At 63.9% G+C, this 23,359-nt stretch overlaps 5 protein-coding genes across 5 annotated transcripts in view; 4 read left to right on the top strand and 1 right to left on the bottom strand.

Annotated features, from left to right (window-relative positions):
• Positions 1-40: 40 nt before the first annotated feature.
• Positions 41-3,656, top strand: CHLRE_11g478450v5 (uncharacterized protein). Its single transcript, XM_043067678.1, has 4 exons — positions 41-882; positions 1,033-1,116; positions 1,606-1,760; positions 1,819-3,656. Exons 1-4 carry the CDS (start codon positions 687-689, stop codon positions 1,864-1,866), a joined length of 483 nt encoding a protein of 160 aa, XP_042919683.1. The 5' UTR covers positions 41-686; the 3' UTR covers positions 1,867-3,656.
• Positions 3,657-4,010: 354 nt separating this feature from the next.
• Positions 4,011-9,726, top strand: CHLRE_11g478400v5 (uncharacterized protein). Its single transcript, XM_043067677.1, has 5 exons — positions 4,011-4,702; positions 4,951-7,207; positions 7,547-7,599; positions 7,821-7,873; positions 8,119-9,726. The coding sequence occupies exons 1-5, from the start codon at positions 4,670-4,672 to the stop codon at positions 9,086-9,088; spliced, it is 3,366 nt and encodes a 1,121-aa protein (XP_042919682.1). The 5' UTR covers positions 4,011-4,669; the 3' UTR covers positions 9,089-9,726.
• A 364-nt stretch (positions 9,727-10,090) lies between these two features.
• On the top strand, positions 10,091-12,776 carry CHLRE_11g478350v5 (uncharacterized protein). Its single transcript, XM_043067676.1, has 4 exons — positions 10,091-10,289; positions 10,938-11,031; positions 11,356-11,474; positions 11,795-12,776. Exons 1-4 carry the CDS (start codon positions 10,188-10,190, stop codon positions 11,909-11,911), a joined length of 432 nt encoding a protein of 143 aa, XP_042919681.1. The 5' UTR covers positions 10,091-10,187; the 3' UTR covers positions 11,912-12,776.
• Positions 12,777-12,810: 34 nt separating this feature from the next.
• On the bottom strand, positions 12,811-16,880 carry CHLRE_11g478300v5 (uncharacterized protein). Its single transcript, XM_043067675.1, has 7 exons — positions 16,592-16,880; positions 16,241-16,332; positions 15,647-15,975; positions 15,093-15,193; positions 14,752-14,842; positions 14,340-14,502; positions 12,811-13,741 (listed from the first exon to the last, which is right to left on the bottom strand). The coding sequence occupies exons 1-7, from the start codon at positions 16,694-16,696 to the stop codon at positions 13,633-13,635; spliced, it is 990 nt and encodes a 329-aa protein (XP_042919680.1). The 5' UTR covers positions 16,697-16,880; the 3' UTR covers positions 12,811-13,632.
• Positions 16,881-17,160: 280 nt separating this feature from the next.
• Positions 17,161-23,359, top strand: part of CHLRE_11g478240v5 (uncharacterized protein) — a 7,296-nt gene continuing 1,097 nt past the window's right edge. The window contains exons 1-13 of the mRNA XM_043067674.1: positions 17,161-17,608; positions 17,772-17,877; positions 18,372-18,486; positions 18,786-18,881; positions 19,406-19,498; positions 19,956-20,060; positions 20,704-20,808; positions 21,140-21,210; positions 21,664-21,706; positions 22,045-22,146; positions 22,473-22,565; positions 23,051-23,080; positions 23,262-23,318. Of these exons, the coding sequence (XP_042919679.1) occupies positions 17,464-17,608; positions 17,772-17,877; positions 18,372-18,486; positions 18,786-18,881; positions 19,406-19,498; positions 19,956-20,060; positions 20,704-20,808; positions 21,140-21,210; positions 21,664-21,706; positions 22,045-22,146; positions 22,473-22,565; positions 23,051-23,080; positions 23,262-23,318 (1,161 nt within the window). The 5' untranslated portion in view covers positions 17,161-17,463. The remainder of the gene's footprint in view (positions 17,609-17,771; positions 17,878-18,371; positions 18,487-18,785; positions 18,882-19,405; positions 19,499-19,955; positions 20,061-20,703; positions 20,809-21,139; positions 21,211-21,663; positions 21,707-22,044; positions 22,147-22,472; positions 22,566-23,050; positions 23,081-23,261; positions 23,319-23,359) is intronic.

Here is a 23,359-nt window from a genome sequence, read left to right as displayed (position 1 = left end):
CTCTGAAACAATTGCTGCTTGCACTTGTCAACTAACAATTACTCGCTTTCAAGGATTCATTGTGCCAACTGGCGTTTCATTTAGTCGCCACGAGACTTCCAAAGCCTTTTGTTACAATTTCAGATATCTTTACTAGCGAATAGTGCTACGCGCGTTCGGGCACATGACAGAACTCGGAGGGATTGGGACTGGACTGGGCTTGGCTCCCACGGAGCAGCCGGCAGCACTGCATGCTACGGCGTTAAAGCTTTGCGGTCGAGAAAGCGCAGTGGGCGCGTGGTTTATCCTCGCGCGGGGCGAGTCAGCAGCGGTGGCACGGGCCGTGTCAGACCCCGTATAACACCGCGCTGCGTGCCCCCTCCGCTGCGGCCTGCGCTTTACTTCGTGCGGTGGAACGCAGATACCGCAGCCACCGCTGCCTTCGCTCCATCAGCATTACGCGCCTCAGCTGCATCAGGCAAAGGGGCTGCTGGCCTGGCGGGCTCGTGTTGACCGCGTCGCCCGATGCAGGATTACAGCATCCGCGGATTACGGAGCCGGCCCGGAGCTCCGACTCAAACCAGCTTCCTCCCCCGGCTGTTTTTCTTTTCCAGTTCGCAGCGCCTTTCACATACCTGTGTATACACACAATCCGTACCACACAACTCTTCCAAAGAGCGGTAACAGCAGCATCAGCAGGGGCAGTCATGCTAGAGAGGCCAGCAGCGCCCGCGGGGCGCCGCCGCCGCAGCCGCCGTGTGCCGCTGCTGCTGCCGCTCACAGCGGCCGCGCTGCTACTGCCGCTCACAGCGGCCGCGCTGCTACTGCTGTCAGCGGGCGGGCCGGGGCCCTTCGGCGGCTGCGCAGCTGCAGCTCGTGAGGAGGCGGCTGCAGTCGCCGCAGGTGCGTCAGGCGGGTTTGCAGTTATTGCTTGTTTCCACTCCGGCACTCGCGCCCCGTGGGTCCAGTCGCCTTCTTGCTTGGTGCGTCGTCGCGTTGCCTCCTTTTTCTACCTTCTTGCTTATTACCTGAAGAATATTTGCGCTTACGCAGGTGGTTCCGGCGCCCGCCGGCTGCAACAGGCGGCTCAGCAGGGCAGCGGCGTGCAGGGCAGCGCGCCCCCGGCCGCGAGCGACGGTGGGTGTGGGCGCGGCGGGCGGGCGGGCGGGCGTGATGATTACGGACTCGGAGAGCGTTGGGAGGTCGTGGGAGGCGTTGGGAGGGTGCGTTGTGCTGGGCGGTGTGGGGGTGGGGTGTAGTCACGGGAAGCAGCGGGCGGCAGCCATGCGTGTGCGTCAGGCGGGTTTGCAGTCATTGTTTCCGCATTGCATTAGGGGTGCTTCGGGAAAAGTAACGGTGAGCGCCACGCAAGCGCAACAGCCACAGCCATCCCCCCTTCCCAAGCACGACCCAGCACTGCCAGCCAGTGTCGCAAGGCAGGGAGGCTGTATGGTATGCCATGCAGCACCATGGAAAGCAGCCAGTCTGTGAGTCCCGTCGCCGGGATGGGAACACAGGCCCGCGCGGCACCCACGCTCATGATACCCACACTCTCATAGACGGCGGCATTCCCGCTCCGGCAATCCTGCAGTCTACTGATGTGGCGTGCGCGCTGTGCACACACAGGCGCGAGCTTTGGCCGGCGCGCCGCCGCCACCGCTCCGGGTCTGGCCGCCGCTGCTGCCCCCAACGCACCACGGAGCCTGACGGCCACACCCAACGCCACCTCCTTCAAGACGCCGGGCGGAGGCGCCGTCGAGACGGTCACTGACACGCGGCAGGTGCGGGGCCGCCGCAGGGAGCACACGGGGAATGGCGCGTGCGCCGTCACGCGCCAAGGCGCGTGGGAATGTCGGGATTGCGGGACGGGGGCTGGCGCGCGAGTAGGGACTTGGGCGGAGAGTGCCGTCTTCCGTACGTGCAAGAGTTTCTGTGTCAACCGGGTGGCAGCAGCGTTCAAACGGAAAGCAAAGGAAGCGTTGTTTACCGGGCGTGTAATGGGCACGACTGGGCACAAGAGCACCACTGCTCGCCCAAAACATGCAGTTGTGCACGAGGGGGCACACGAAGCATGCGTGCGTGCCCCCACGGCCCCAACCACGTGAAACGGTACTGTATGTCAGCAGAGCACGTTTGCGGTGTTGGCCAGAATGCTCATTTGGGACGTTCTTGTACTGGCGAAAGAAACGTTAAGCCACTATGTATGGCATGCCAGGTTCGCGCCTGAGCGGCTTTGGTAGATATGAATGCGCGGCGCAATGTGCTGTTCCTGACTCCAGGACAGTGCATGCAACTTACGCTAACTTATGCAAGCCACACCGGCTTGAAGTTCGTGGGGTGGGTGTTGGCCCTGAGATGGGAGGTGCGGTCAATATGTGACATGCGTTTCACTTTGTAGGCTTGGAGCAAATGGGAGAAAGCAGATCACACATGCGCGAGGAGAAATGGTAGAGCACAGTCGCACATGTGCGAGGTGACCCCAGGGACTCTGAACCGGTCCGGAGTTGCATCGGGCGCTGCCTCTTCTGCGGACGTGCCCGAGTGGTTAAGGGGTCTGACTCGAAATCAGATGGGATCTCCCGCATAGGTTCGAATCCTGTCGTCCGCGCAAACTTTTGGCCAGTGCTCTCAGCACTCCCATAGGCCCGGGCACTGCGAATGCGCGCGCGGCGGGGAAGCGCTGTGGAGGAGGCACAGGATGCAGGGTGTGGGGCTGTGACGTCCAACACAATGGAATGAAGGGCAACAGTGAAGACAAGGCTAAGGGTATGGAGCTGCACAATTGCACACTATAGAGCTTGAGCTCAGGGCAGCCAGAGATAGCAGCAGAGCAAGGTTGCAACAGTGCAATGGTTGTGGACCTACGCATGGAGGCAGGGGTGCAGTTCACACATCCCCTGTGCTGGCCTTGGTGAGGCCCCCTGGTGCGCCTGCTGGCTGCTGGCATGCGGCCTGAGCGCGCTTGGCGTGTGCAGACCACTGGACAGGTGTGGCTTGCGAGCGTGCTTCGCGACTAGTGCCGCGACTGGCCCAAAGCTGGTGGCATCCCGATTTGAGGGTAAAAGCTAGATAAAGGGGCCGAACTGGACATTTGGCACACGTTGAGGTCTCTGGATCAAATCCGATCTCTAGAATTCGCTGCGGACGTGCCCGAGTGGTTAAGGGGTCTGACTCGAAATCAGATGGGATCTCCCGCATAGGTTCGAATCCTGTCGTCCGCGCACTTTTGGCCAACGATCGCGGCATGCCTGTCCGGCTAGCGGCGGGAAAGCGCTTGCGGCATGCCTGCCCGGCTAGCGGCGGGAAAGCGCTTGCGAAGCGCAGGGTGCAGGGCGCGGGGCTGTGAGCCTGTGACGTATGGCACGAAGGGCAGCGGTGAAGAGACGGCAGTGCGTGTGGCTGGGTCCATCCCTGCTGAACAGGACAGGAACGAACAAACTATGTACCCCCTGCGTGGCGGTCCCAGCCACAGCTCGGCAGGGGGTAGATAGAAAGATGGCGCCATAGCAGTGTGTGGCGGTCGAGCGGAAAGTCACGGTCACCGCACTGTTTGGGCGTGGCAGTCTTGGGCGTGGCAGGCGTTCCCATATATGGTAATGACGAGTGTTGCGAGTGAATGGTACACACGGGTAGACTTGCATGACAGCAATGAGGGGGGCTTGTGATACCAGCCGAAACACCTACCGCTACGCAGTACTCCGGCTTGCCCCTCCCCCCTCAGGGCGCTCCATGCCGTGCGCTCCGGAATGCGGTGTGGGGATGGGGTGGGGTGGGATGGACTGGCGGATGGTGGAAGTATCATATAGGTCTGCTGGGGGCTGCGAGCAGCCATACTACCGGTCATGATATTGCCTTCGGTAGCTCAGGGCGCCGCGGGCTGGGGGTGGGTAAGTGAGCGGGGATGGGGGCTCGGACTCAGCGGGGGCACGGACTCAAGGCGTGGAAGCCAGCGGGCGAGAGTAACGCCGATGTGCCGGGTGATGTGCGAGCAGAATACAGAACGCGGCATTCGTCATTGCGGGGAAACTAAAACTGATAGCGCCAACCTTTTGCGCCTCGCGCTTTCGCGCGCAATTTCCGGGTTCCTCCAACGCGTCGATTCCTCCGTCTTGCGTCCTTCCGTGCCGGGAGCCTTGATTATCGATACAATTTGTGATATATTGTATGTTGCGCTGGAGCTCTAATGCAAACGCTGCGCTTGTGCGTTTACCCCGCTCTGGCATAGGGCTTGCGTTTTCATAAAGTTACGCTTTGCAATACATACATAGAAAGGCGCATTATTTGCACGACAAATTTCGCTGCGCTCGGGTTTCAAGGTTATAACTCAACTCAAAACTGGAATCACCGGGAGGGCCCCCCGCGGCGAGCTCGATGCGACCGCAATGGCTATTGCCCCTCCCCCTTCGGGGGAAGGGGCAAGCCAACGTGCCTGGTCACCTTGCCACTGGCAATGGTCTGGCGCTCATGGCCTTGGGCTTGGCCTCAGCCAAAGCGGCATCGGCTTGCGGCTGGCCTTGCCACCAAGATAGCGGAGTGCTGTCGAAACGCGAACGCGCATGTGCGCGACACTAAGAGACGTTGTAAGATCTATCGCGGGCAAGGCCAATGTACATGAGCGCCAGTGGTGAGGTGGCCAGGCATTTGCAGGAATGCGGAGGGACTGCAGTTCTGCGACCAGTCCCCGGTTACAATGTTCAAGGTGTTGCAACCTCTGGCGATTTTGGTTTGTCTGGTGGATGGCACGGGCGGATGGGGTGAATAATTAAAACTTGATTGGCAGCTACTTACATTCCCGCCGTGCGATTCCAGGGTCCTTTTGTCCTTCCGTCGTACTGGATTTTCGCCCCCCCCCCTAGCTACCATGTGCGTGCCGTCTACCTACCTTTTATTAACCCCACTCTCACCTGCTGCCATTGGGCTCGGCAACATCACCCCCCCCCCCCCGCCCAACCCCTCCACACATCTACACAGGGCCCCCAGGTCACACGCGGCCCCGGCGGAACCACTCCCACCCTTGACCTGCCCGGCGGCACCACAGCCGGCGCCGGCGTCGTCGCGCCCGCCACTGCCGCCGCCGCCAAGCCCGCCGCGCCGCCAGCCAAGCCGCTGCCAGCCGCCGCCGCCGCCGGCCTCCTGCCGCCGCAGCCGCCACTGCTTCCCGGCCATCCGTTCCTGTCTGCCAGGCTTGCGTTGCTGTCCGCAAAGGCTGGCGGCGGCAGGCGCCGATATCGGGCTCTGCTGCAGGCGACAGGCACGGGCGCTATTGATGAGGCGGAGGGCGGGGGCGCCAGCGGCCTAGGCAGCAGCCGTACCACCACAACTGGCGGCGGCACTGCCGGCGGCGCGGTAGGCGGCCCTGGTGTCAGCAGCACCACAGGCGCCACCGGGACGGGTGCGGGCGCGGGTGCGGGCGGCAGGACGACCGGCGGCGGCGGCGTGGCCGGCGGCGTGGGCGGCGGCGGCGGCGGCGCCACCACCAGTCGCACTGCTCCTGGAACGACCGTTGGCAGCAGCAGCACCGGCAGGGGCGGCACCGCCAGCACCCGCAGGGATACGGATATGGATGCAGACATGGACAACGACAAAGACAGTGACATGGATGGCGACGGCGACGGCGACCATGATGACACCGCCCCCACCCCCACCCCCACCACTGCCGGACGCAGCACCGGCACCGGCAGTAGCACCGGCACCGGCAGTAGCAGCAGGACTGCTACTGCCGCCACTGGAGCCGGCCGCTCGCCTTCCCCCTCTCCCGCGCGGCCCGGGGGCATCGCGGACGCCGTGGGTGGGGCGGTCAACGCAACCAAGCAGGCGGTCAACGTCGCCACGCACCCATTGCAGGCGGCTGGTAACGCCTCCAAGGCAGCCGCCGGCGCCGCTCGCACTGCGGTCACGGGCAAGAGCGCCGGCGCCGGCAGCGGCAGTAGCAGTGCCCCCGGCGGCACCGGCAGCGGCAGTAGCCGCACCGCGGGAGGCACCACAGCAGGCACTGAGGCTGGTGGTGCCGCTGCTGGGGGCCCCGGTGCCGCCGGTGCCACCGGCACCACCACCGGCGGCACCACCGGCACCCCCACCGGCACCCCCACCGGCGGCACCACCACCGGCGGCACCACCGGCCGCCGCCGCCTGCATCAGCTTACGGCGGCCCGCAACGCCGCGTCCAGCGCCGTCAACACCGCCACCCACCCCTTCCAGGCCGCCGGCAACGCCACCAGAGCCGCCACACAGGTCATCACACACCCCGTGGCAACTGCCAAGCAGGCTGTCACCGGCAAGAAAAGCAGCGGCAGCAGCGGCAGCACCAGCCCCGGCGCCGTCGGCAGTAGCAGCACGGGAACAGGCGGCGCGAACGGCCGCCGCCTGCAGCAGCAGCAGCAGCAGCAGCCCCAGGGCCCGGCGGCGGCGCTGGGGGCTCGGCTTGACACGGCTGCTGAGGAGGCGCGCAATGCTACAGCCGGCGCCGTACGCACCGTGACCTACCCGGCACGCGTGGCGGGCAATGCTACAGCCGCCGCGGCGGGCGCCGTCAAACAGTCTCTCTCGGAGCCCCTTGCTACAGCCCGCAATGCTACAGCCGGCGCCGTACGCACCGTGACTTACCCGGCACGCGTGGTCGGCAACGCGACGGGGGCGGCGGTGGGCGCGGTGCGCAATGCTACAGCCGAGCCGTTGGAGTCCGCCCGCAATGCTACAGCCGGCGCCGTCCGTACCGTGACTTACCCGGCGCGTGCTGCTGCCAACGCCACTGGCGCCGCTGTTGGCGCCGCCAGGAATGCTACAGCCGGCGCGGCTCGCGTCGTCACCGCGCCCGTGCGTGTGGCGGGCAACGCCACGGGAGCGGCGGTGGGGGCGGCGAGGCAGTCCGTTGCTACTGCTGCCCGCCCCAGCAGTAGCAGCAGCAGCAGTGGTGTCGGCAGTAGCAGCAGCCCGCCTGCTGCGGGTGCGGGTGCGGGCGCGGGTGTAGCGGGCGAAGCGAGTGGAAAGGGTGGCAGTGTGGTCGCCGGCGCGCCGGGCGCACGTCGGCAGTTGATGCAAAGCCAGCAGCAGCAGCAGCAGCAGCAGCAGCAGCAGCAGCAGCAGAAGGGGAATGGCAGCGGCAGCGGTAGCGGCAGTAGCAGTGGCAACAAGGGAAGCGGCGGCAGTAGCGGCAGCGGCGGCGGCGGCGGTGGCAGTGGCCCCACCACGACTGTCACGGCTCCGGGCACCAACGTGCAGAGCGGGCCGGGTGGGTAGCTGGTGGGGTGTTGGGGGCGGGAGCGTGGTGCGGGGGTTGGGTGGGGGGCAGGGGTTGCGTGTAAGGGACCAGTCCAAGTCAGCAACGCATGGGGGCTGCGTGATGCGGGCATACGGTGTGGGGTGGGGCAGCGGCCGCACAGACACACGCTCACCTACACCCTCTCCCTCCCTCCTGCCCCCCCCTCCTGCGCACTTGGGGCCCGGTTCTCAACATGCACACACGTTCACTCACATACACACATGCACACGTTCAAACACACACACACACACACACACACACACACACACACACACACACACACACACACACACACACACACACATACAGGCGGCACGCGTGTCACGGCGCCCACCACCGCAGTCGACGTCAACGGCAAAGCGGTGAGTTGCATGGTGCGGCGCTGCTGCGGGATGGGGCTTGCTTCCCCACCCACCACATCATTCAAGCATTCACCTCCACTGCAGCCTTGCACGAACCGTTACGAGTGTGTTTCACGCAATAACAGGAACATTACGAGTGTGAGTGTGTGCGTGTATGTGTGTCACGCGTGTACGGTAGCGCAACAAGACTGTGTGCCCCTGTTCGTGCCACACACACGCAGGTGGGCGTGAACAATCCCTTCGCGCAAGTGGGGGTGAACCAGCGCACCGGAGCGTGAGTGGGAAAGTGGGATGAGAGCTGCAGGAAGTGAAAGGCACTTGTGAGCATGTGCAAGCTTTCCCGGTGGTAATCACTCCCTTCACACTGCTTCACACCCCCACGCCGGTCCTGATATGGCCCTTGACCTAACCTATTATCCTTCACTCGGCGGGCTTGCTTTGCCTTCTGGAATGATCTTTCCCTCCGTTCCCTTCCCTTCCCCTTCCTTTCCTTTCCCTTCCTTGCCCACCAACACACAGCGGCGCTGTGTACGTACCCGGCATTGGCGACGTCCGCTGGGGCGGCAGTAGCAGCGGTGGCGGTGGCGGCAGTAGCGGCCGGCGGCTGCAGCAGAACCGTGTGCAGCCCAACTCAAACACACAGGACATCATTGCGCCGCTGTCTCCCACGCCGGCTGCTGGCGGCACCACCACTGCTGGTGCTGGCGGCGGCGGCGGCGGTGGCGGCACAGCAGCTGACACCACCACCACGACTGGTGCTGGCGGCACCCCTGCTTTGACCACTGCGGCACCGCCGGCCGAGGCCCAGACCGCCGCCCCCACCTCCACCACAACCGGCAGTAGCAGCCCCAGCAGTCCCAGCAGCGGCAGTAGCAACACCACCGTCACACCACTGCCCGGCGGCGGCTCGGTCATCACCACGGGTGAAGCCGGCGCCACCGGCACTGGCAGTAGCAGCACCAGCACCGGCACCGGCAGTAGCAGCACCACCGTCATCGGCGGCGGCGGCCGGCGGCGCTACAGCCGGTCACTGCAGCAGGCGAACCGCGCGCCCAACACCAACACGCAGGACACGGTGGCGGTGCTGTCGCCTCCGGCCTCGGCTGGCGGCGGCGGCGGCGGCACTGGCGGTGGCGGCGGCACTGGCGGCGGCGCCGGCATTGTTGGCGGCGGCGGCATTGGCGGAACCACAGCAGGCGGGGCCGCCACCACTGGCACCACCATTGGCGGAGGCATTGGCGGCACCGGCACCACCGCGCCGCCGGCGCCGGCGCCCGCGGGTCCGCCGGCTGTGGAGGTAGTGGGCGGCGGCGGCGCCACCACCGTCATCCCTTCCACCACCAGCAGCAGCGGCAGTAGCAGCCCCAGCAGCGGCAGTAGCAGCAGCGGCAGTAGCAGCAGCGGCAGTAGCAGCAGCGGCAGTAGCAACACCAACGTCACGCCACTGCCGGGCGGCGGGTCCGTCATCACCATACCCGGTGGCAGGTAGCGCCGCGACCGACAGCAGTGGGCGGCCGCCGCCTCAGCAGCCGGACCGCCGGCACCGCAGCTGCAGCACGCTGTGAGGGAGCAATGCACTACGACTGGCAATGTATATGCTACCGCAGCAATTATGTATTGGTTGAGATTGAGAGTTTGCGGAAAAGGCCGTATTTATTTGGGTGTAGCTGGTAAGTAATGAGTTAGCCCGAGGCTCCGTCACGTTGAGCGCATTCGAGTTGTTCCGTCAGAGAGGGAACATGAGTTGCTTTGTCGGAAAACTCCACACGAGGTTGTTTCGGACTTTGCACTAGGCCAACGCACCACGAGGTTGTTTCGGACATTGGAAGTTGGAAGGCGGCAGCGACAATACATCCACACGAGCCCGGGAAGCGGCGCGACGGGAGACGGCGGCAGTCACGCACGCCGCAAGGGAGGCGGCGGCAGGAGGTAGCGGTAGGTGCGGGTTGTGTGCGGGTTGCGATGGGGCTGAGGGCACCAGCCTTACACCCCAGGGCGTTGTGTTGAGTCGCAGACCCATAGATTGATGAGGAGTACTGCAGAGCTAGGGGTGCAGGACTGCTGCAGGAGGCATATCTAATTAATCCAAGTGGCATCGCTGTGCCAACCTTCAAGCTTTCAACATTCCCACCCGGTCCTTATTGGCCGCCCCCAGTAGTTCCAAGGACCACAGCACCGCTCATCCGGGGGGCAGGAGGGGGGAGGGGGGGGAGACCAAGGTGCTGGCGCAAGGAACTAAAGGCCTGGGGCGGGCAGAGCGGGGAAACAGCGGACGGGCGGAGGCCAGGCGGGGAAACGAAGAGGGACTGAGGCGGTGCAGGTGAAGGGACGAAGGCGGTGCAGGTGGAGGCGGCGCACGGACTTGAGGGCTTGAGGGCTTGATGGGCCTGCCGCATGGGCGGCCGCATGCCGACGTCACGGCCGAGGCCCCCCGAGCCGCGCCATCTCGATTTAGACCTCGCCTCCGCGGCATTTCCCAAACCTCCAACTTGCTACGAACTACACACATTCTTCTTTACCAGTCCCCTCCCTCTTTCGTAAATTACCGGCTAACTTGCAGCAAGCTTCGCTACCAGCTCCAAGTGAAAATGGTGCGCATCGAGCTGACCGACCGCAACCTGATCGACCTCTGCGCCGCGACGCAGCTGGCGCTGGGCGCCCACGCGCTGGCGGCCCCCGACAACTTTATGGTGCGTGCGTGTGGCCGTGGGGGAGGTTGATAAAGAGGTTGTAAGAGAGGCTGAGAGCAGTAGCAGCATCAGGAGCTAGGGCAGAGGGCAGGGAACGGGGAGGTCTCGGAGGGGCGGGCGAGGCTGGAAGCCGTTTCACTCACAGTCTTTCTCGGAGCGCCTGCATTGCGTTGCGTTGCGCCCCTGTGCCTGCAAGCTAGCTAGCAGTAGCAGCAGCAAGGGGAAGAGGCACGAGTGGAAGGAGAGGGTTGGACACATGACCCGACACGACCCGTGGGCCCATACCCGCCTTGCTACTGCTGCTGCTGCTGCCGCTACTGCCGCTGCTGCCACGGCTCGCGCCCTTCACAAAAGCCCCGCTTCTGTTCGTGTCCCCACCCTCCCAACCCTCCCCAACCCCTTGGAGACCTCTCCTCCTGTCCTCCGTCCATCCCTTCCTCTTTCCCCTCGCCATCTTCCTCTCCCTCTCCCTTTCACCTTGCCCTCCCTTACTTCCCCCGCCCAACTCTCCCGCCCCGGTCCCTTACCCTCGTCCTTCCCCCCATGCGCCCCACAACCTCCCCTCCATCACACCCTCCCGCCCCGCCCCTCCATCTCACACACACACACACACACACACACACACACATACACACACGCACCCTGCAGGACGTCAACTTCGGCCCCAAGCTCAGCCACCCGGGCCGCGTGCTGGCGCCGCCCGAGCTGACTCGCTGGAACGGAGCCACCATGGTCACACTGGGTGAGCCACCGCGCGCGTGTGAGGTGACTTTTGTGTGAGGGGGGGCGGGACTGGGTGAGGCAAGCACACGTAGGCGGATGGGGGCGAGAGGAGTCCCGAACACACACTGCCCGCCCCTATTCCCCCCACCCCCCCACTCCCCTTACTTGGGGTTGTGACTGGGGTGACTGGGTGAGGCAGGCGACACGAAGGCAGATAGATGGAAGCGCGCGTATGGCCCCCCTCTCCCCCATCCCCTCTTCTCCCCCACTTCCCTCTCCCCCCCTCCCCCCGATCACCCCCCCCCCCACACACACACACACACACACACACACGCACCACCAGGCGCCATGGGCCTGGCCGCCCGCAACGGCCTGACACCCGAGGGCAAGCGGCGCTGGTTCCAGACCGGCGGCGTGGCCTCCGCGGCGTGCGCGGCGCTGTCGGCGGCCGACACGCTGCGGGTGGGTGAGCGAGCGGGACTGTGTGTGCGTGGTGGGGTTGGGAGTTGGGGGAGTGGGGCTGTGTATGGTGGGGTTGGGAGTTGGGAGTTGGGAGTTGGGGGAGTCGGGCTGGACGTTGGGGCCGGGGCCGGGCGGGGGCGCGGGCGAGTTGGGCGGGGCTGGGGCATGGGGCGGTGGCGGTGGCGCGGTTCCTCCCGCCCCCACCCCTGCGCCACACGCACACATACACACACGCGTGTGCATCCCGCACACCCCACCTCATCCCGCTGTGTCCACCCTCACCCCATGCATTACGCCCGCCCCATCACCTATCCCCACAGGGCCGCAAGCGCAAGTCCGTGGGCTGGACTCACGCCGGCGCCCTCGCCACCATCGCCGGCCTCAAGCTGTGGCGCGGCTTCAAGCGCAACAACAGCCGCGTTAAGGCCGAAATCTAAATACTTTAAGCATAGTAATGGGATAGAGGACATAAACATAAGTAGTTGGATAAGAGAAAGTTTGACTTCAATGCTGTGCGGTTGCTGCAGCGGGTGCGGAGGTGTGTGGGATGATGGTGAGCATGTGGTGATGGACAGGGAGAGGCAGCGGCAGTAGCAGCGGCAGTAGCACGAGCAGGGGGGCGTTGGCAGGGCGTGTATCAGCAGACGACAGCTGGCAGTTGTTGCGTTGTAAAAGGCAGGTGCGGCAGCTTGGGGTTATTTCAGGGCGCTGCTGCTGGCCGACGGCGGTCAAGGAGTTCGTCAGTGTGAATGCCCGCCAGAACGAGGGGCATGCCGCGGTGCCCTTGCGGATGCGTGTGAGTGTGTGATGGGACAGGGTTCAGGCAGGTTGGCGAGGTCCCATAGGGTGCAGCTGACGCCCGTACCCCAAGCAGACAGCAAACAGTTTGCAGCGGCAGAGCAGGAGTGCATGGCTGGTCGAACGCCGGAGTTACTGTACCGACAAGTTGCTGGCTGGCTGGAAGTTTGCTGATGCGCATTCCTCACGCTCCGGGCGCCCGGCCAGGCGATAGCACCACACAGACACACCACAACGCCACACTCGGATGCGTGTGATGTGTGTGGGGCACAATGTGACGGTGCGGCGCTATGGGGGTGCGTGTCTCAAGGGCTAGATAGGTAGAGCGCCTCGGCGGATGCAGGACACGGGGCGGATGGGTGGAGGCGTTGGCAGGGCGCCGGCACGCATGCAGGGGGTGGTACGCGCGACGGCCGGCGATGGTTCGTCGTGACACACGCACACGCACACACACAGAACAAACACACGTGTAGCAAGATTTCATTGGGTATCTGCGTGTCTTGACCCTGACCCAGCCACAACACCTCTCCGCACGCGGTGTCTCGGTTACTTACAGCACTGCAACGCGCCACAGCCATCCAGCCACAGCTGCCACTCAGACACGCACGCACAGATTACACACAAAGCGAACACACATCCCTCCTCACTTCTTAATTTCCTTCTCGCTTCCTCGCGGGACAGCCCTACTTCCACAAGCTCCTCTCTTTGCTTCGACCCAGCCATTGCCTCTCGTGCCAGTCGCCCAAGTCCACTGCCTCCATTTCCACTACCACCCTACGCCATCCACACCTTGCACCATGCACTAGTGCTTATCACTCTGTATCACTGTCCTCTGCAGCATATAACGATGACGAGCGCTCTCGCACATGCTTTGGGTTGTGTTCAACTGGGAATGCCCAAGGGTTCAGAAGATCGAAACACTGCCTCGACGCAGCTGGCGGTGTGTGTCGACACGCCATGAAAACACGCCAGGAAGACCCCTGCTACACGCACGAGGCGGCCGCATCACCTCCCCCTGCCCCCGCACCAGTAGCCTCCCGCGCCTCCATCGCTGCCACACGTCGACTCCAACTAACAACCTGTCCGTACGTCATGCGGTGCCAGCAACATACCGACACGTGTGCGTGTGCGTGTACGTGTGCCCAACCCTGCCCCTGCTGCCTCCCCGTAATCAACCGCACGCCCCCAGCGCCCCCATTGCCACCCTGTCCTTTGCATCCCCACCCGCCGCATTCCAAAATCACCATCCCCTAACACACAGCAGACACATAGGTTTCCTCTATCGCCATACCTAAGCCTAGGTCCCCATCCTCCCCAATCCTCTGCCCCCCCAGCACACACACACACACACATGTCACCATCACACGACCGCCACAATGACGCCCTGCCGGTTCTCCGCCAGCCCGTACTTGGCTGCCAGCGCCTCCGCAGTCCGCAGCTCAGCGCCCGACCAGCCCGCAGCCACAACCCTGCAGGGGCCGGGGGTGCAGAGGGGGTGGGAAGGGGCGGGGGTTGCTGCAAGCGGGGTGTGTTCCCGCGTGTGCGTGTTGGTTCGTAGAGCGAAGGGCAAAGGCCTTCACATGTGCAGGTGGGAGGGGGCGGCGTGTGCAGAACTCCCCCCCATCCCTGCGCAGAACGCATAACCCCTCACAGCCCCTCGCAGCCACTCCCACCTTTTCACTACTTTTGTCCTACCCAATTGCTTACTGGTGCAACAAACGACCCCAACCTGACCCAACACAGCCCCCTGCATCTATTCCCAATGCCTCTCCTCCACGCTCGATGCGTTCTGGGTTCGCGTTTATTTTGGAACTGGAATGTACTACCCCCAACCCCCATGGGGACCATTGTCGCGTGCCACTCCGTTGTCAAGCATCGACCACGCTCTCCTCCTCGCTCTATTGCATTGGGTTTGGTTTAGTTTGGGCTGGTATCTACAACCCCCACTCCAGGGCCCCCCCAACCACCCTCCCCCCCATCCCCCCCTAACCCTCCCCCCCCCGCACACACAGACACACACACACACACACACACACACATCCCTACCCCCCCCCCACACACACACACCTGGCCAGCGTCTGCTCCGGCTCCTCGAATGTGGTGTGGTGCAGCCGGGCCCCGCGCGTGCGCTGCAGCTCGTCGCGCCAGGCGGCGGAGGGCGGCGTGGTGAGCACCAGGCGGCTGCCGGGCGCGGCGGAGGAGCGCAGGCGGCGGAACAGCGCGTCGCCGGCTGTGGGTGTGTGTAGGGGGTGGAGGTGGGGGTTACATTCATGATTAGTTAAGAAGTGAAGGGGGAGGGAGGTGGTGGGGGTTGTAGATACCAGCCCAAACTAAACCAAACCCAATGCAATAGGGGGGAGGTGGGGGGAGGTGAGGAGGATGGAGGTGAGGAGGCAGCGCGCGCACGCCCACCCGAGTCCCGCCCCCGAAAGACGACACACACACACACACACACACACACACACAGAGGCACACGCACCTGCCGCGGTGAGGTAGCCGATGAGTCCCTCCATCACAAACACGCTGGGCTGGGCAGGGTCCCAGCCCGCAGCCCGCAGCCGCTCCAGAGCCTGTAAGCAGAGGAGAGCGGGGGCGGAGGTGGAGGGAGATAGCATGTTGAGGACGCCAGTCCATTCCTTTTCCCACACACAGACCAGAGCTACAAGATCAGACCAGAGCAGATCGTCCGTCACCGACACCGCTTACGGTATATTGGTCTGGTCCTGACAGCCCCCAACCTCCATCCCTCAACCGCCAACCTCCAACCCCCCACCCCCCACCCAACCCCCCACCCCCCACCCCCCCCACACACGCGCGCACCTGCTCCGGCGCCTCCAGGTCCACTTGTACGAACACGCGGCGGCAGCGGCTGGGTGGCGGCGCGGCGCCCATCACCCGCGTCTTGAGGGACTCCGTGGAGCCTGTGGGGGGTGGCGGTGGCGGTCGCGTGGGGACGTGTGTTTGTGTGTGTGTGTGTGTGTGTGTGTGTGTGTGTTAAAGAGCACAAGGAAAACGTTACGCAAAGACAGTGTATGCGATGCAGCAAAGCAACGGTTGTGTGTGTGTGTGTGTGTGGGTGGGTGGGTGGGTGGGTGTGGGCGGGCGGATGGGTCGGGCGGATGGGTCGGGTGGGTGTGTGCGGGGTCAGCGGGCGGGGCTTACGGGTGCGGGTGGATGGGTCGGGTGGTTCATGGGGGAATTGATATGGTTTGGGTATGGTACTGGGTTTTGGGGCGTGGCGTGGCGTCCGTGCCTGCATGCGCACCCGACCGCTCGGAGGCGCTTCCGTGAGTGTGAGTGTGGACGCGCTCAGTCACGCGCCACCATACACGCCACACGTACCTAATGAAGCCCGGCATTTCCCCCATTCCTACCTGAGTCCAGCTCAAACACCGTGACGCCACTGCTACTGCCGCTGCCGCTGTCGCTGCTACTGCCGGGCCCCGCCACCTCCAGCGGCAGCCGCCACGCGCGCATGTCCAGACCCGCACCCAGGATCACCAGCTGCCGCACTCCCCTGCTACTGCCATTGGCGCCACTGCCACTGCTACTGCCGTTGGCGCCTCCGCCGCCACTGCTACTGCCGCCGCCAACCGCCGCCATGACGTGCTCGTCAATCTCTGCCGTACGCATGGCCAGTACGGCGACCATGTGGTCTTGGAACAGGCCGAGCAGTGCGGCCTGCTCCTCCTGGGGCAGGACACTGCATTGGCGTGTGCGTGTGTGTGTGTATGTGTATCTTGATGAGTATAACAAAAACAACGCTGGTGTGTGTGTGCGATGGGAAGGGCGGGGGCAACTGGGCAGGTGGGGGCGTTGCCGAGTTGAGGGGAGGCAGGGCGACACAGGCAAGGGATGTGCCGCAGTGTGCTTGTGAGAGCGTTTTCGGGGCTGCAGTGCTGCTCTGATTGTGAGCCCCTTGTCCCACGACAGGGGGGATCCAAGGATCCAATCCGCCGCCGACTCACGCGTTGCAAAGCTGCGCGTCGAAGGATGCGTCGAAGAAGGGGCTGCCGTCGGGCCGCCGCAGGCTGGCCCCCGCCACACGGAACTTGGAGACCTGCTCGCGCCGCACGTAGCCAAACAGAGGAGAAGGACAAGGAGACATGGGAAGGGGTGTAGGCAGGGTGAAGGGGTGAAATGTAAAAGGTTGGGCACGGGGGGTGGGCTAGAGCGCGTGGTCGTGAGGGAAGCAGGTGGTGGTGAGGGAAGCAGCCGGTGGTGATGTGCGGCCGACTTGTCCCCACGAACGTGAAGTGCCACCGCCGTCGCTGTAATTTCACAAGTCACTGTTTTGGCCTGTTTCCGTACGAGCTCACCGAAACGGCCGTCGCCTCCACGTCTGTAAGCTGAGCGCGCGCCTCTTGCACCACTGCATCGTCGCTGTTCGCGCCATGGACAGCGGGCTGCTGCTCGGAGCTCATGATTGGTTTCTGTAAATCGCTAGACTTCAAAGGTAAATAATATAGTGCGCAACCAGCAAATGAAGCAATGTGCTGAGTGCTGGGTCAACTGCAGCTGCGGTTTATGCAAAGTTGAAGTTTGTCACAGGGAAGGCGAAAGCGCAGTATACTGATGCAAAAGATGGGGCACCGGTTTTATGCTGACAATGCAATCAACGGCGTGGCAAGTACTAGCATGTTGTTGGCAGTCGGGGCGTTGGGGCCTACGAACGCGTGCCAGACGATGGGGTAACCGATGATGGTTCTGCACGTGGCGGTTCACCTTCTGGCATGCTTTCAGATTGCGCGGAAGTTATTTCCCGCAGCATGTTCATAGAAAGATAAGGCACTGCTCCGCCAACAGCCAGCCTACATGCCCGACATTGCAGCCCAGGAGCTCACCCATATCGCCAAGATTATTCAGCCAGTAACATCTATTATCTGGTATGTCGTCGTTTCTGGACACTATCAGTGGTTTGCATAGGCCAAGCGCTTGTGGGGTGTTGGCTGGGCGTCCTGGCGTGCCCGTGGCGTGCCGAACCCGCAGCATGATTGGGTCACCCCCATTGTGAGTGCGGGAAGACCAGTCCTCCCGCCAATTGCTTCAAACCTGCTCTGCTCTATATATCAAGCCACAGCATTCGCCCTGCCAACATACACGCACATAATCCTTAGGCCGGCTGAGCGATTCGCAACACGCGACCGAACAACTAGGGCGTACAAGCCACTTTAGCGGGGCCTTCGAGGCCATGCCCTCGCAAATGGCGCAACAGCTGCTGGCTCCTATCACTCAGATTGCCGACCAGCGGCAAAAGACGGAGGCATACAAGGGCGCGCTCCAGCAGATCCTGGACTCGGCACAAGTGGATGCGTGCAAGGAGTTCGTGAGCCACAGTAAGCAATTTGCTTTGTTACCCTGATGGCTTTCATAAATGCATTGCACGAAAAAGGGTTGCGGGGCTTTGCTCATGGGCATTTCTCTGCGAGTACGTGTGCCTGTTTGCGGGTTCATCATGGCATTTGTCTACATGTACATCGCATTATGCTCTCATCACAGTGCTGAGCGACGATGTGCCGCTCGTCATCAGTCGTCAGCTGCTGCTGCTCTACGCCCAGGGCGTGGCTAAGCTGCCCTCGGCGACGCACGTGGCTGTGGCGACTGCGTGAGTGCTGGAGCGGTGGGATGGGGCATGTACCTGAAGCCTTCAGGCGGGGGGGATGGGCTTTGGCAGGGAGGGGCGCCACACGCTGGTGTGTGCCCCTGTGTTCCCTGGGGTGGCGTTGGAGGGGGCGCGGCGAGCGGTGGAACTGGGTGAGGAGTTGAGGTGGAATGGGAGGGGTTACTGCTCTGGGGGCCAGGCAGGGAGGTACGGGTGGGAGCCGGGGGGGGTTGGGGTGGGCGGTGGGAGCGGGGCACGTTTAGGGGGAGCGCACCCTGTGTGCCCAGGGCAGGTGACCGGATGTAGGAGATGGGTAGACGCGGCGCGGGTCGGCACCTCGGCAGCAGGTCTCGGTGCAGCGCTTTTGCTACTGGGGGGAGTAGCCGTTCATGGAGAACGGAGATCAAAATTCTGCGGGTTGTAATTCATCATGAACGGCTCCTCCCCCCACCCCCACCCCACCCCCAAACCCCCCTCCACACCCACCCGCCACGCAGCTCGCTGGAGAAGCTGCAGCCGCGGGTGGTGTCGTTCGAGGACAGCGTGGTGCTGCTGAGGGAGGAGCTGGCGGCGGCACTGGAGCGGGAGGAGGAGTGGAGCAAGGCGGCACAGGTGCGGGGGGGGGGCGGGGGCGGGCGGCAGGGGAGAAGAAGGGGGGGAGGAGGGGGGAGGGGGGGGGAGAGGGGAGAAGTTAGGGGCCGGCTGCGGGGCGCGGGACTGGGAGAGGCTTGTACGGGGCTGTAGCGCGGGAGGAGGGAGGGGGCTGCGGGATGTGACACGGCGCTGCGTTGCCACGGCCCAAGACGAAGGCACGGGCATTTGCGTGGTATACAACTCCCACACACACAAACACACGCGACACACTCCCCACCCCGACCCCCTAAGTAATCATGAATGTAACCCCACCCCAGGTGCTGTCGGGCATCGACCTGGAGGGCGGCGGGCGGGCAGTGGAGCCGGGCTACCGGCTGAGGCAGAACATCAAGATCGCCATGCTGTACCTGGAGGTGGGGCAGGGGGGGGAATTTGGGGGGTTGTAAGTATCCCAAACTAAACCAAAACCAAACTGAAACGAGCGGAGCAGAGGTAGAGGCGTTAGTTGCAAGCGATAATACTTATGGGATGGGGGAATGCGAGGGGGGGTGAGAGGGAGGGAGGGGACGGGAGGGGAGAGGATTGGGCGGGGGAAGGGAGGGAAAGTGGGAGGGCGGGGAAAGGGGGAGGTTGAAAATGTGTGTGCATGTGTGCGTGCGCGTGGCTACCATACATCTGAATGAAGGGGTCAGGCCAGCGTCCGCGGTCCTACGTGATCCCCCCTAACGCCTATGCCTGCGCTTCGCTCGTTTTGGTATAGTATGGGCTGGAACTACAACCCCGCTCCCGCTGCTCCAAACTTCAAACCTTGTGATCCGCGCACCGCTTCCCTCATGGCCGGCTGCTCCGCCCCCCCCCCTCAGTGCATCCTGTACCGCTTTTCCAAACATCCTTGCCACCCCCCCCCCCGCCTCCCCGCCTGCCCCCCCCCCCCCAGGACGACGACTCTGTGAATGCGGAGATGTACATCAAGAAGGCCGCCGCGCTCATCAGCGCCTGCAAGGACGAGGGGCTGGAGCTGCAGTACAAGGTAGGTGTGTGTACGGCGGTGTACGGCAGCAGGGCACGTGTACGGCTGTGTACGGCAGGGTTTGTGCATGGCAGCGTTGGACGGCAGGGATCGTGTACGGCAGCAGGGGGTTGGTGTCGGGTGGGCGGGAAGGGCAGGGGTTCAGGGGTTTGTTTTACTCAACCCAAGGGGGGCCAGGAGCGGAGGAGCGGCGACGGTGCATGCATGACGGGATGATGGGGGGTTGGGGTGGATGGATGGACCGGGCGTGTGTAGAGTGTGGGAGTAGCAGTAGGGCAGGGCAAGCCGTGGGTTACGAATCACCGCTTCCCACCCCCACGGGTAGTTTTTAGCTTGGTTTAGTTTAGTCAGGGCTGGTACTTACAACCCCCACGGTCTATCACTTCTTCGACTAGTCATGAATGCAACCCCCATCCCACCTCTCCCCCCACCTCCCACCCATCCACCCCAACCCCAGACCTGCTACGCCCGCATCCTGGACGCCAAGCGGCGCTTCCTGGAGTCCGCCCTGCGCTACTACGAGCTCAGCAGTGCGAGGCCCTCGCCCGCATCCAGCGTGCAGGTGGGCGGGGTGAGGGTGCAGGTGGAGGGGGAGGGGGAGCAGCAGAGGCGCATGAGAAGGGGGGAGAGGGCGTGGGGAGAGGGGGAGTGGGGGATCTGAGGCCCCGCACCCGCCTCAAGCGTGCAGGTGGGTGAGGTGTGCAGGGGGAGGTTTGATTGGGGAGGTTTGGGGAGGGTTGGGGAAGCGTGCGAAGGGGGAAGTGGGTGGAGGGAAAGTGGGCAGGTGGGTGTGGAGGTTGGTCGTGGCCTGCGAGTTGCACCAACCGAGCAGCAGCAGCAGCAGCAGCAGCAGCAGCAGCAGCAGCAGCAGTGTCAAAGGACTGCCGCTAATGGCGATGGGGAGTTTAGGAGTTAGGCCCGCTGAAAACGGGTGCATCCCGGTGTTGAGTGGGCGGCGGCGGGGGGCGGCACGTGGCCATGGCACCACACCTGTGGCCTTAGCATCGGACGACTGCCATCCAAACCCACTCCCACACATCCCTCTCCCCCTTTTCCCTACCCTACTCTCCCCCTCTCCCCCTCTCCCCCTCTCCCCCTCTCCCCCCATCCTCTCCCCCCATCTCCTCTCCCCCTGCTGTCTACTTCTCTGTACCAATCCTTGCAATCCCCGCATCCCCACCCCCATCCTCACCCCCGCCCCCCAGCTTGACGAGGCCGACCTGTCCACCGCCCTCAACGCCGCCATCACCTGCACCATATTGGCGCCCGCGGGGCCGCAGCGCAGCCGCATGCTGGCGGCGCTGTACAAGGTGGGGGTGGGGGGAGGAGGATGGGGTGGGATGGAGGGGGGGCTGCAAGGATTGGTACCGAGAAGTGTAGCGAAGTAGACAGCAGGTGTGGTGTTGCGCGTACTGATGACCGACGGCGTCCGGGGGGAAGGGGGTGTGGGTGGGGTGGAGGGGGGGTGGCGGGGGAGGGGGCGAGGAGGGAGTGAGTGGTGGGTTGGGGTTGGGTTGGGGTGGCTTGGGGTGGTGGGGGAGGGGGCGAGGAGGTAGTAAGGGGTTGGTGATTGCACACGCACAACACTCACACACACTACCTACACACCCACACACACACTACACACACTCCCACACTCAGGACGAGCGGTCCAGCCGCCTGGAGGTGTACCCGTTCCTGCAGAAGGTGTACCTGGAGCGAATCCTGGACAGGTGGGGCTGGTTGGTGGCTGGTGGGGGCTACATTCATGAATCTAGATTAATTAAGAATTGAAGGCGCAGCCAGGAACAGTGGCACAGTGGGAGCGCATCCTGGACAGGTGGGTTAGGTGGTGGGTGGTGGGGGCTCGGGAGGGCCTGGTATGGTAGGAGGGGGGCGTCGGGTGGGGAGCCAGCAAACACGAAGACGCACGGCGAGACATCTGCCAGGGGCTTGCGGCCGCCGGGCCGAAGCCATCGCGCCAGTGCGCGTGTGTCCGTCCCATGTGTGTGGGAGCGGCGACTACATTCGTACCCCGTGTGTGGGACCGTGCCCCCACCCTGCCTGATGCGCGCACGTACGCAGAGGCTTGCGCATTGCTGCTTCGCACTGCTGTGTTCCCTCTCTGATCCGTCTCTCTTTTTGGGTCCCCCCTTCACGGTACACGCACGCACCCACGCACACAGGCCGGAGGTGGAGGCGTTTGCCAAGGGGCTCAAACCCCACCAGGTGAGGACTGGGCCGAGAGATAAGCCAGCAGTAGCAGTAGCGGTAGCTGTATGCGGTAGCAGTAGCAGCAGTGCTGGCCCCTGGGGTCCTCCGGCCAATCCTTTCCACCATCCTCTTCACCCCCTCCCCAACCCTTCCCCCCTTCATCGCCCCCTCCCCTTCCCACCCTCTCACCCCATACCCTCACTCACCCCTCGCCCCCTCACTCGCCCCCTCACTCGCCCCCTCACTCACCCCTCACCCCCTCACTCCCCAACTACCACACACACACACACACACACACACACACACACGCCCAAACCCCCAAACCCCCAACCCCCCCTAACCCCCTGACCCAGGTGGCCACGCTGCCGGGCGGCGGCACGGTGCTGGACCGCGCAGTGGTGCAGCACAACCTGGCGGCGGCCAGCAGGCTGTACTGCAACATCGGCACGGACCAGGTGATAGGGTGGTGGGGGTGGTTTCGGGGCGGCGGGGGAAAGGGTTGGGGGAGGGGTAAGGGGAGGGGCAACGGGAGGGGCAGGGGTAAGGGGAGGAGGGGGGGTACTCGCACCAGCACCATGAGGTGAGGGCAGGAACAGCTGGGATGATGTAGGGGCGTGCCGTTCCCCACACATCCCAATCGCGGCCCCCCTCTGTTGTCACACACACCCGTCACACACCCCTGGCTACAACTTCCCTTCGTCTTTGTTAATCATAATTGCAACTGCCATGCAACGCCTCACATGACCACCACTCCACACATCCCCACACACGCGGTGTGCAGCTGGGCGGGCTGCTTGGTGTGAGTGCGGAGGCGGCGGAGGCCATTGCCGCGGACATGGTCGCGGAGGGGCGCATGGCGGGCAGCATTGACCAGGTGGGCCGTGGGTGGAGGTGGGGTTGTGAAGGTGTTGGGGTGGGGGTGGATATGGAGGTGGTGGTGGAGGTGGTGGAATGGTGAGGTGGGGTGGGGTGGGATGGGATGAGGTGGGCTCCGCCGGGTGTGTGTGTGTGGAAATGTGTGGAGGTGTTGGGTGGGGGTGTGGGGGTGGGGGTTGGAGGTGAAGGTGTTTGGGTTGTAAATACCAGCCTAAACTAAACTTGGGGGGTCAAGACTGGGTTGGGCGTGTGGCGGTTGATAGGGTGGAGTGGGTGGGGATGTGAAGGGGTTGGGTGGTGGAGGTGTAGGGTGGTGGAGGTGTTGGGTGTGGGTGGTGGGGGGGGCTGAGAATGATGTGTTTGCTTGCCGTAACGCTTGTTAACTCCTTCAAGACACACGTGCGCACAGCCGCGTGCGTGCTTCTTCCCTTGCGCTCAAAAACACTTACACACACACATTCTCTCTCTCCCGCCGCCCCCCAGGTGGACCAGCTGATCCACTTCGGCGCCAAGGTGGGTGTGGGGGTGTGGAGATGGAGGTGTGCGGGTGGGGAGGTGGGGAGGTGGAGGCGGGGGGGGCGTTGCCTGTTGCCTTTCCCTCCCTCTAATACACACCTACACTTACCATTTCCTTAGCTAACCATGAATGTAAATCCCTCCCCTCACTCCCGTTCCTTCACTGTTTCCTGCACAGGTGGAGGTGGAGGCGCTGCTGCGGTGGGACGAGTCCATCCGGGCAGCGTGCGGCAAGGTGGGCGAGGGAGAGGGGGGAGATGGGGAGGGGGAGGGATT

Source organism: Chlamydomonas reinhardtii, chromosome 11 (assembly GCF_000002595.2).
Source record: "Chlamydomonas reinhardtii strain CC-503 cw92 mt+ chromosome 11, whole genome shotgun sequence".
NCBI lineage: Eukaryota > Viridiplantae > Chlorophyta > Chlorophyceae > Chlamydomonadales > Chlamydomonadaceae > Chlamydomonas > Chlamydomonas reinhardtii.
Note: the sequence above shows the minus strand (reverse complement) of the source record. Positions and strands in the feature narration are given on the sequence as shown.

Excerpts from the sequence above, each read along its gene's own strand:
- CHLRE_11g478450v5 (XM_043067678.1), top strand. The coding sequence starts at position 687 with ATGCTAGAGAGGCCAGCAGCGCCCGCGGGGCGCCGCCGCCGCAGCCGC. Across the intron at positions 883-1,032 it reads GGCGGCTGCAGTCGCCGCAG|GTGGTTCCGGCGCCCGCCGG; the intron begins GTGCGTCAGGCG and ends GCGCTTACGCAG. Across the intron at positions 1,117-1,605 it reads GCCCCCGGCCGCGAGCGACG|GCGCGAGCTTTGGCCGGCGC; the intron begins GTGGGTGTGGGC and ends GTGCACACACAG.
- CHLRE_11g478400v5 (XM_043067677.1), top strand. The coding sequence starts at position 4,670 with ATGTTCAAGGTGTTGCAACCTCTGGCGATTTTG. Across the intron at positions 7,208-7,546 it reads CAACGTGCAGAGCGGGCCGG|GCGGCACGCGTGTCACGGCG; the intron begins GTGGGTAGCTGG and ends ACACACATACAG. Across the intron at positions 7,874-8,118 it reads GTGAACCAGCGCACCGGAGC|CGGCGCTGTGTACGTACCCG; the intron begins GTGAGTGGGAAA and ends ACCAACACACAG.
- CHLRE_11g478350v5 (XM_043067676.1), top strand. The coding sequence starts at position 10,188 with ATGGTGCGCATCGAGCTGACCGACCGCAACCTGATCGACCTCTGCGCC. Across the intron at positions 11,032-11,355 it reads AGCCACCATGGTCACACTGG|GCGCCATGGGCCTGGCCGCC; the intron begins GTGAGCCACCGC and ends ACGCACCACCAG. Across the intron at positions 11,475-11,794 it reads CGGCGGCCGACACGCTGCGG|GGCCGCAAGCGCAAGTCCGT; the intron begins GTGGGTGAGCGA and ends CTATCCCCACAG.
- CHLRE_11g478300v5 (XM_043067675.1), bottom strand. The coding sequence starts at position 16,696 with ATGAGCTCCGAGCAGCAGCCCGCTGTCCATGGCGCGAACAGCGACGAT. Across the intron at positions 15,194-15,646 it reads GGTGTTTGAGCTGGACTCAG|GCTCCACGGAGTCCCTCAAG; the intron begins GTAGGAATGGGG and ends CACCCCCCACAG. Across the intron at positions 13,742-14,339 it reads CCGGAGCAGACGCTGGCCAG|GGTTGTGGCTGCGGGCTGGT; the intron begins GTGTGTGTGTGT and ends CGGCCCCTGCAG.